The sequence below is a fragment of the Tetrahymena thermophila genome (assembly GCF_000189635.1).
Source record: "Tetrahymena thermophila SB210 genomic scaffold scf_8254649, whole genome shotgun sequence".
Classification (NCBI taxonomy): Eukaryota; Ciliophora; class Oligohymenophorea; order Hymenostomatida; family Tetrahymenidae; genus Tetrahymena; species Tetrahymena thermophila.
In genome coordinates, this window is record NW_002476417.1 from 373,516 (window position 1) to 384,691 (window position 11,176).

The 11,176-nt window shown below is 23.9% G+C and overlaps 2 protein-coding genes across 2 annotated transcripts; one reads left to right on the forward strand and one right to left on the reverse strand. All coding sequences in view use genetic code 6, as the record gives it.

The window, feature by feature from the left end:
• Window positions 1-389: 389 nt before the first annotated feature.
• On the reverse strand, window positions 390-4,803 carry TTHERM_00268070 (oxoglutarate dehydrogenase (succinyl-transferring), E1 component; the record flags this gene model as incomplete). Its single annotated transcript, XM_001015942.3, has 10 exons — window positions 390-827; window positions 894-1,061; window positions 1,244-1,845; window positions 1,898-2,148; window positions 2,198-2,426; window positions 2,484-2,630; window positions 2,688-2,854; window positions 2,916-3,016; window positions 3,296-3,969; window positions 4,410-4,803. 10 exons carry the CDS (start codon window positions 4,801-4,803, stop codon window positions 390-392), a joined length of 3,171 nt encoding a protein of 1,056 aa, XP_001015942.2.
• Window positions 4,804-7,816: 3,013 nt separating this feature from the next.
• On the forward strand, window positions 7,817-10,719 carry TTHERM_00268080 (STOP protein; the record flags this gene model as incomplete). Its single annotated transcript, XM_001015943.3, has 10 exons — window positions 7,817-7,907; window positions 7,963-8,438; window positions 8,533-8,663; window positions 8,726-8,767; window positions 8,826-9,097; window positions 9,157-9,362; window positions 9,966-10,070; window positions 10,137-10,300; window positions 10,355-10,466; window positions 10,522-10,719. Exons 1-10 carry the CDS (start codon window positions 7,883-7,885, stop codon window positions 10,717-10,719), a joined length of 1,731 nt encoding a protein of 576 aa, XP_001015943.3. The 5' UTR covers window positions 7,817-7,882.
• Between the last annotated feature and the right edge of the window lie 457 nt (window positions 10,720-11,176).

An 11,176-nucleotide genomic window follows, 5' to 3' on the forward strand; every position in this document is an offset into this window, starting at 1 on the left:
TACATCAAATTTTGAGCAAAATTTAAATTGTTAAATAATCATAAAAGTAATTTATTTGAAAGAATAAAGCAGTAAGAATGGTAAGAATGCTTGCTCAAATATTTTTTATTTAAAACAACATGATTTATTTTTTATTGATATGAATTTATTTTAGTTAACAATCAATTTAAGTAATTTAATTGATTGATTACTCATTTATATATTTTAGTGAAATAGAAATATTTTAAGATATTAATTGAAAACAGAAACATTAACTAGAATTTAAGATATAAAGAGATAAGCAAAATATATTTATGTATAATGCAAAATAGCATAATTTATTAAGGGTTTTTAATTTATAGATTTTTATATTATGATAGATAATGGTTTAGTTATTTAAATATATTCAGTCAAACAGTTTGTTGTTTATTTTTTACATACTCTATCTTTCTCTTTATGTCTTTCACAACTCGTTGAATAAATGAGTTAAGAAAAGATTTAATTCTTACTTATGCTTAGATGAAGAACCTATTTATTTTTAAATTAAATTAGCATTAATTAATTATTATTTGAAAGTCTTATTTTTTAAAAAATTAATATTTACCAGCAGCAGAGGAACAAGAAGCCTTTCTACCAACATAAATTACTTTACCATTCTTACGTTCACCTTCTTCTTGTAATCTATCAAGTACTGCTCTAATTCTTGGTCTAACGAAGTTCCAACCACCTTGATTTTCATGTTCTTCTTAACACCAAATAATCTTAGCATTTTTGTATTCTTCCAAAACGACCTTAAGATGTTCATAAGGGAAAGGAGATAATTATTCAAGTCTAATGATAGCAGTGTTCTATTTTTAAATTTATAATAATTAATACCATTTTCTTCAAAGATAAAAAAATAAATTAATTAATACCTTGCACTTTGATTCTTATCTTCTTTCAAGAATATCGTAATAAACTTAACCAGAGCAGAGAACAACCTTCTTAATTTTGCTAGGTTCATTTATGTCTTATGGGTATTATTCTTTATAAATGTCTAAAAATCTAGTTCCTTATTAGAATTCCTTCAAACTACTGGTAGCCTTTTTATATTTTAAATCAATTTTTAAAAATGTTTTCTTAAAATTTGACTAATTTATTCTAAATTTAATTAAATTTTCTTATGATTTTAATATTTTTTTAGTTCATTAAAATTTTAAAGAGATATTTTTAAAATAAATTGATTGGTTTAAAAAGTTAAGCTATTAATAATTTAATTAATTACACCAGCAAATCTTAAAAGACGCTTAGAGTTAAAGAGTACTAAAGGCTTTCTGAAAGGACGACGGATTTATCTACGTAAAGCATGGAAATAGTTAGCAGCTGTGGTTGTCATGCATACTTGTAGATTGATTTCAGCTGATTGTTACTTAAGACGGTTTTGTCTCTTAAGAATAAAGTTTGTGGGATCATCGTCAGATAATTATAAGAAACGTTCAAGTCTGGCAGAAGAATGTTCAGGACCTTATCCATCCATACCATGAGGTAAGTTCAAAACTAAACCAGATTGTTACTTCCACTTGCTTTCACCAGAAACAATAAAGTTATCAATCATAATTTGGGCACCGTTAGCAAAATCACCGAATTAAGCTTCCCAAATGACTAAGTTGTTAGGATTAGCAAGACTGTAACCGTATTCAAAACCAAGAACACCGAATTCAGAAAGATGGGAGTTTGCAATAGTTAATCTTCTCTTAGCAATATCTTAAGGTGAAAGTAATTAAGAAAGTGGGCAGTATTTTTCTCTATCTACCTTTTAATCGTTGATTTTAGAGTGTCTGTGAGAGAAGGTACCTCTTTCAACATCCTAACCACTGATTCTAACACCTAATTAATAATTTAAAATGATTATTTCAGACTAACAATGCTAATTATTTACCATATCCTTCGTATAGAAGTGAGCCGAAAGCTAAAGCTTCAGCACAGGCATAGTCAATTTTATTTTCATTTTGTTCAACTGCTTCTCTTCTAGCAGCATAAACCTTTTGTATTTGCTTATGGACATTAATATCAGATGGGAGTTAGTTAACCTTAGCAGAAATTTCCTTTAAGACACTAACATCAACACCAGTATCCTTAACCTTACCGAACATAGTGGGTAATTTAAGTTCTTCCCATGGCTTGGTGACCCTAAATGTATTTAATGATTAAAAATAGTTTAATTTTTCTAACAAATTACCATTATGTGTGTTAAGTCTTTTCTTATCTTGAGTTATGATAAGCTTCTTCAAGAGACTTTTCATAATAAGATCTTCTTTCTTTTTCAATTTCAGGTGTTAAAACATTTTCCTTGTAAAGCTTATCCATATACTTCAAATATACAGGCTTCATACTTTGAATGATTTTTTGCATTTAAGGTTGGGTATAGGCAGGTTGATCTAATTCATTGTGACCAAACTTTCTGTAGCCTTTTAAATTTAGTTTTAATAATTAACATTAAAAACATACATACTTATAAAACATACCAATAATATCAATGACGACGTCCTTATGGAAAGTCTATCTGTAATCAAGAGCTAATCTCATAACGGCATCAACTAATTCAGGCTCATCAGCATTAACGTGGAAAATAGGGGCTTGAACAGTTTCAGCTACGGCAGTGCAATAAAGAGCTTTAAATTTTCAAATAGTTTGATTAAGTTGATAATTTTTAAATAAAATGAATTTACTTGTTCTAGAATCACCAGGATAAGTGGTAAAACCAATCTAGTTATTAACAACGATATGGATAATACCACCATTGTTATAGTCCTTCAAATCATGCATTTAGATGGATTCGTATACAATACCTTGTCCAGAGAAGGCAGCATCACCATGAATAAGAATACCAAAAGATCTATATATTTGTTTAGGTATAAATTATATTTTCTACAAATAATTAAAGATTAATGAATTACTTGTCACCATTAGTATCTTATGTGGCATCTTGGACACATCTTAATTTACCGTAAACAACAGGATTAACAGCTTCTAAATGGGAAGGATTTGCCATAATTGACTAAATTAAAATAAAATTTTATTTAGATTTTAATATCAATCATTTATTCATTTTTCAAAATTAAATTGTTTTTAATTATCAGTAAAATATTATTTATGCAATTAATTCCTTTTTTTTATTTGCTATATTTTCATAAAATCTAATTTTTAATTCTTGATTAAATAATTTTTTTATGGATTATCTTGCTATTTTTAAATAAGTTATCTTTTCTTAAAAAGTTTTTTTGTCTTATATTTAAGATTATTAAAAAAAAATTAAATAAGTAAATCGTTATTTTACTAATCTAACAGTGTGATCACCATAAGCTTTATCTTTAGTTGTACCAAGATGATACTTGACATCACCAGAGTTACCCCAGTTTTCTTCGTCAAACTTAGCAACATTAATGTCTTAGAATTCAGCAAGAATATTAACGGCAGGTTTCTTCAAAACACTATACAAAGTGTTAAGACGACCTCTGTGAGGCATACCAATAACGATATTTTCAATTTTCTTGTCAGCTGCGTGATCAACAAGAGCACCCAAACCTGAAATGAATGAATCACAACCTTCAGAACCAAAACGCTTTGAAGTACTGAATTTATTGTTAAGGAATTCAGTAAAGCAGTAGTCTCTGCACAATCTATCAGCAGTTCTAACCAGTTGCTCTTTAGTTGGCTTGAATTATTCGGCATTCTCAATTCTTTATCTAATCCAATCTCTTTCAGTTTTGTTGTTGATATGCATGTATTGATAACCTACCTTGTTGCAGTAAATTTATTTCAAGTGGTCAATTAAATCTCTTAATTTCCAAGTTGATTTAGAAGGGTTGTTGGTGATACCATCAACTCTACCATCATTAATGAATACTTCCTTATCTAAATCAGCATCAGTGAATCCAAAATCGAGGTGACTTAACTTAGGAGAAGAAGTTCCCTTTGGTTTACCGGCCTTTAAAAGTTCTTCGTTCATTTCTATTTTAAATATAAACATAACATTTTGCAACCTTTGAATAAATAGTGTTTTGCAGCAACAATTAAACTGTTAAATAATAATATGCAGTGAATTAGCACAAAGCTATGAATAGTGCTTACTTTTAAAGTAAGATATATATAATAAAAATAAATGAATTTTAATAAATCTAGTTTCATATAGTTAAACTAAATGATTAAAAACGATTATTTTATTGGATGCTATTTCAATTTAAGCTTTATAATTATTGTGTATTTATTATATAAATCTGCAATAAAAAAAGAAGATTCTATTTAAGTAGAAAAAAATAATAGGCTTGTAAAATGTATCTTTTATGGAGCTTATTTTTACACTTTATCCTAAAAAAACGTATGAGTTTGTTTAAATTAAGCATCTATAATTAATTGCTAAGCTGCTGGTTGTAGTTTTTAATAAATATTACATAAAGGATCGAGATCAGCGATTTCGTGACCACGAATACGATAAGCATCAACCAATAAACGTGCTTTGAGGTTATCAGAAACAATGAACTTCATAGCGTGATCAGGGGCCATGTGAATAGCCTTGGTAAGATCTGAAGGTGGGAGGGAAAAAGCGTATTCAGGTTCAACACCACGAACTAAATTTTTGAAATAATTATTCCATGAGGGTCCAACTGAAGTAGGATCTTCAGCCCATCTTTCGAATAGACCTTCAACGAATTCAGCATTGCATCCAGCCAAAAAAGAGTCATTAAATTTACTAATTTCGCTATCCATGATCTTGGTAGTTCTAAATGACTAACTGTTCTTAAGGGATAAGCCCTTGCAGAAGGTATTACTTAACTTTTTTAACATTTTAATGCTATAATTGTTTTTATTGCTATTATAATTGAATATCGCTAATGGCAATAATATTATTCTTCTTCTTATAATTCTTTGTTTTTGTAATTTTTTAATATTTTTCTTTTATCGTCTGATTGGAAGCCTTATACTATATAAATTACTTTAATTTTTTTAATATTTTTAAATACGCTTAAATTCTTTGATTTATATCTATTCAAGATGTATATCGTAAATTTTATTATTTTTTATTTATTCATTCAATTATTTCTTATTCTCCTATCTATCACATCAGCAACATCATTTTTGTTTCCATGTTTATTTCTTTGCTTTTTCATTCACTTGCTTATTTATTTATTTGTTAGCTTCTTTGCTTGCCAGATTGTTATTTCTTTTTTTTATGCGGAATCTTGACATCTCTATGATATATTTACTTATTAATTTACATGTAATTTTGTTTCCATCTTAATCTTTTATCGCTAATTATTTATTTTCTTAACAAATAGATCAATCAATCTCTTTATACATTTAAACTATAAATTGTGTTAATAAGTATTGTAATCCCTCAGTTTAATGAATTTTCTTCTCATATTTCTATTTATCAAAAATTTCCTTTAAATTTTTTAATGTATCTTAAAATCTCAAATTTATTTTTACGAAATATAATCAATCTTACGCACTAATCGTATATATTTCATTCATTTTAATTGCATAACATAATATACTAGATGTTTATTATCTCATCTCTACAGTCTACTTATTTAAGAAATTTCTTAATATTTGTATTTAAGGTTTAAGGTCTGGCTGCACTCTAAAGGCAAACTCAGTAAACAATTCATAACTCCACCTAAAATGATGGTAAAATTCATAAAATTATTGTTGAATAAAAATAAATGATATTATTCAAAATGTTTCAGATCATTCATAAAGAGAAAAAGATATCTTTAGCACATTCTATTAAAAATATCCAAATTAAATTTTACTTCATTTTGGTATGAAGTAATAATTAAAATCCCTATCAAATTAATGCATCTAATCGCTATATTTTGTATAGTCAGAAATCATTTGAAATCATCCTTAATTGAGTGACGATATATTTTAAAAATACATTTATACCTTTTGTAAGTGTAGTATATGGCTTATAATCTACAACTATTATAAAATAAATAAATTAAAAAATTAATTAAGTATCCAGATTTTTTCTATTTTATTTTTCCCAATAAATTTAAAGCTAATAATTACATAATTGAATATTCTAGATTAATAATTAAAATAATTTAATGAATTTATATCATAATTAATTAATTCATAAATTAAAGAAAGATATTTCAGTTTATTTCTATTTTATTATTCTTTTAAATTCTTATTGTTTTTACAGTAAAAAAGAAAAATTTTTTTGAATATATATAAGTTTTATTCTAAATTAAAACACTTATTTTGTTTTGAACAAATTAAAATCTTTCAAATAAATCATTATTCATATAATATTAATTAAAATAATTATTTTACAAAATTTTTCCATTTTACTTGATTTTTTAATAATAGTATTAAAAATATTTATTTAAAATATTCTAAATTTGTAAAATAATTAATAGCATTTTAGTCATTTTAAAGTTATATCTCATGTGTTTAAAATTAATAGTTTTCATTAAAATATTTACAATAAGTGAAAATATTTATTTTTAAAACAAAATTTTAGATGCTACAATTCAACTATAAATTGAAGATTTTTCTTAATTAATTTCAACTTTTTTTTAATGTTAAAAAAGATTTAAGATTATTTATTTCAAAAAATAATCTAACAAAATTAATTTACTAAAAGGATCAAAAAATATGAATCCTAAATATTTAAAAATAATATTTGATTGAATTTAAGCTTTTAATTAATCTTCGATAAAATAAATTATTAGTTAATTTTTAAATTAGAGTTGTAACCTTGCTTAGACTTAAAAACCATAATTGATAAATATAAAAATACACATTATAAATTACTTATTTTATTTAAAATTGTTTACATTCGCTTTATTATATACTGAAAATTTGATTAATAGGATTTGCCTATTTTAAGTTTTTTACTTTTTCAATTAATTAAATGCTCATAATTATTTGCAATAAAGATATTAAAAACTTTATTATTTTGCTATTATATAATCATTTTCATTTAAAACAATAAATTAATTAGTAAATAAGATAAGTATGTATTTTCATCAGTATTAAAATATTAAATGCTTAAACAAGGTAAAATTAACACTGTAACAAAAGAATTGTCATTAATAATTTTATAGTATATTCTATGATAGAATTGACAATACATTTTAAGATTATTGATTCTATAGAATTCTAAAAAAGCCATATCACGATAATATTTTATTATTCTCATAATTTTGGATCTTAATTAAGTTATAGCTTTCTTTGGCATTCTTTCATTAATAATTTAAAATGGCAAACATAAATTAAGTTTTAATACTAAACTCACAAAAAAAAAACTGATTGATATTTTTAAAAATTTGATCAAATTATAAAAATATTTGATTTTTATTTTATTAATACAAATAGAATGAAGCTCAAATCTGAAAAAGCTTTTAGCTTAATTTAGTATATCGCTATTTAATTTACAAAAAATAACTTATAAATAAGCTTAAAGTCTGATTATTATCTCAATATTTATCACATAAAAAAATCATTTATAAATAAATTATTTACTTTAAAAAATTTTATTATGAAAATGACAATATACTCTTTAAAAAGTAAATTTGATATTTTAATTTTAATACTTACTTTTTACGTTTGCTTTATTTAAAAAAAAATACTTAAATCTTTTTATAAATTTCTAAGATTATATCTAACTAAACAGCAGAAAATATTTTATGTTGAATCAAACAAAGAAATAATTTGATTAGTAATAAAAGGATGGTTTATTTTAAAGTAATAACTCATTTTTATTATCATTCTGGTTGGTTATTTAAACATAACAAAATATTTGTTGTTTGTTTAACATTCTTTAATTTAATAAAAAACTATTTACAATTTTAAACAAAAATTATTATTTTTTTACTTTTTATTGAGTTTATTAAAACACTTACTTATTTTGAAAATGTCCATAACTTAAAGGTTGAAAAGTAACAAATAGAACCATTGTTTCAATTTAACTTATAAAATGTATTAAACTAATAGAAAATGGAATTAGTAGAGATCAGACAATAGACTCATAGCAGAGGATTAAAACAGAAAGATCATACAAAAGCTCTAATTCACCAGACTCTATTTATTCAATATTAAGTCCATTAAATATGGATTAAAAACAACGCTACAAGCTCTAAAAGAAGTATCCCGCTTGGTACTTATAAAAATTAGAGGAAAAAGAATATATTTAATCTATGAATAGCTCCATTTAAAAGTTTAACCCATATGCAAGTACTAAAAGAGCTAATTAGAGAGCTGAGTTAGAACCTTTAAATGTAAGCACAATCATGATGGATAATGAGAAAAAAGAGCCAACTATTACTTAAGAAAAGATTAAGAGGTTTTCATAAATGACAGAGGAAGATAAGATTAATAAAAGGAGTTCCTAAACCCAAATGTTGAGAAGCTTAGAGAATTATAAAAATCCTCAAATAACAAAACAAATAGACAGGCAAAAAAATAAATTAGTAAAGTTTTTCAAAATTTTTGAATGCTATTATATGATCCTTTAAATTCTACTTACTCATTAAAAATTAAGCAAATTTTACTAAAACTTAAAAGGGTGATAACTTTTCGTAACACACACTTACAAAAAATGAAACTAATTAACCTAATAACAAAGAATATTATGATAAGAGCAATTTCAATTAATTGAGCAAGATAAAATTATTTAATAGGCATTAGGATTTTAGGTACTTAATTTTTCATTAATTTTTAAAAAATATGAATCAAAAATAATTAAAAATAAATAAAGTAATAAATTTAAAGAAGATAGATAACTCAATAATCAACTCGAGTAAAACTAATTTTTAATTTTTACTTAAAGTTACTTTAATATATTAAAATATATTTAGAAATACAGTTAATTAAAATCAAAAATCATTAGATTTTTATGATGCCTAAAAGCAGCAGGTCCTTGACTTTAAGAGCGATTATTCATAGTCCAGCTAAATTAACAAAGGGCAGGTTTCGTCCTGCTTCGACTCTGAATAAATCGACCCGATTGTGTTAGAATGTATTTAAAATGGAGATTGGAGAAGTTTATTACCTGATGACTTAAAGGACTCATAAATCAACATGGAAGATATCTTTGAAAATAACTTAGATTATTTTTTGCATCTAATCTGTATAACAAGTTTTTAATAAGCTTAAATCATTAATTTTACTATATAAATTTACATTCAGGTTAATGTGCTTGTTTTAAATGTAAGTGTGGATCTTGTAAATGCGAAGCTGTTTATAAGTTAAAGCTAAACTGCTTTAAGTAATCCTCATATTTTAAAGATTTTTAGCCTAAAATTAGATATGATATCTAACCTCACATTACAGACTAAATTAGATCCTTAAAATAGACTGGACAATAATCAGTAAACAACACAACTACAAATCAAGTATTTAATTTCATATTTTAAAATTTGTTTAGTTATTTTGAGATTACGAACAAAATAAAATTGATCTTCTTTATTATTTTGCCTACTCTCACCAATAAATTAAAACTTAATATCCTTTAAATCGGTTCATTTATTTATTTTTCAAATTATTTACTAACCCCAATAATAATACTATGAATAATATTTAATAATTACCTATAACGTGCAGTCTCTTCTATTAAGTTTTTTAAATTAGTATAGCCATTTTGTTGAATAATTTTCAATACCTCTTAAAGGGGGATTAAATATGGGGAAGTGATTGCATTAATAAATGAGAATTGATGGTATAAAAAATAAAACAACGATAACAAAATAATTTATATATTGAATTAATTAATTATTTATTAATTATTCACTAAATCTTCTAATATTTTAGATAATTTACTCAGAAACTACAAGAAATATCAAGTGTTTAAAATCTTTTATTTTCTAACTTTTTCAAAGCTAATTAGTTAATAAATTCTAGTATTCTAGTTTATGGCTATATTTTTATACTTAAATTTGAAAAAATGCTTTTTAAGCTATTTATCTTTATGAAATAAATTAATATATGTTTTTATTTAGAGAGATTATCAATAGTATAAAATTGAGCATTAAAAATAATTTCCTGCTATATAAAAAGAGCATTTTAGAAGCTAAGCTCCAATTAGTTATCATACATCTTATAAAGTAAGCATTAAATTCGAATGATTTTATTAATTATTTATTAATAATAATACCTAAATAACTAACTAGTCGCAATTCTAAAATTGGGGTTAGGATCAAGGCAAATTAGATTTTGAGTACTAATACACAACTAGTAATAAAATTCGTTTCGAAGGACAATCAAGTTATCGCGATCACTATGGAATTCCCTTCAAAACATAATATCAATAAACATAATAGAGATTTCATTAAAAGTTGATAATTTATATCATAACTTTTTAATTTTGAAAAATATATTTAACAAATAGTAAGACAACATCACCTTACAGTAGATTTGCTCCTTTTATAGGAGAAACAAGCTATAATACTTACTTTAAACCAGCTGATGAAAGCTAAAACATATTTTAAAATAAAGAAAATGTAATATTTCATTTATTAAGTTCTAAAATTTAAATAGACTATATTTTTAACAAAGAAATAAAAAGAAGTAGATATAACTCCATCTTATCTTGGATAGTTTACGAGTCAATATTAGTTTAATCATTCAAATAGAAATTTACCTTTCGACTGCACTGTTAGAAAACTTAAGAGATTATGGTAAAAACAATACCAATAAAATTATTAAAAATACTAAAATAGTAAAAGCAAAATATGTCTAACTGAACCTATTTGATGAAAATAAAAAATTAATATTAGCTAGCGATTTTGTTAAGTATATTAGCAATTTTATAAAGGTAATATTTATGTTACAGCTAAATAAGTAAAATTAATATATTAATAAATAAAAACTGTGTTTTGTTTTGTAAAAGAATATTAAATATTTATTAACACTTAGTTCACTAAGTATTCTTCCTAAAACCTAAAAATAGTAAAAATTTAATTCTTTGAAAATTCAATTTTAATAACTGTTTTATTGGCTAATTTTATTGTTTATTTATTCGAATAACTTAAAAAATTGCCCACCTTTAAAACATCAAAACATCAAATGCGTATCTTAAATTTATCATCACAATTATTTCTTGATTTTAACTAATTTTATTTTAATATCGAAAATTTCAAACTTAGTGGAAAAGAAATTATATTGTCTGGTTTTAATACTGACTGACTCATCTTACATATTTTAATCAATC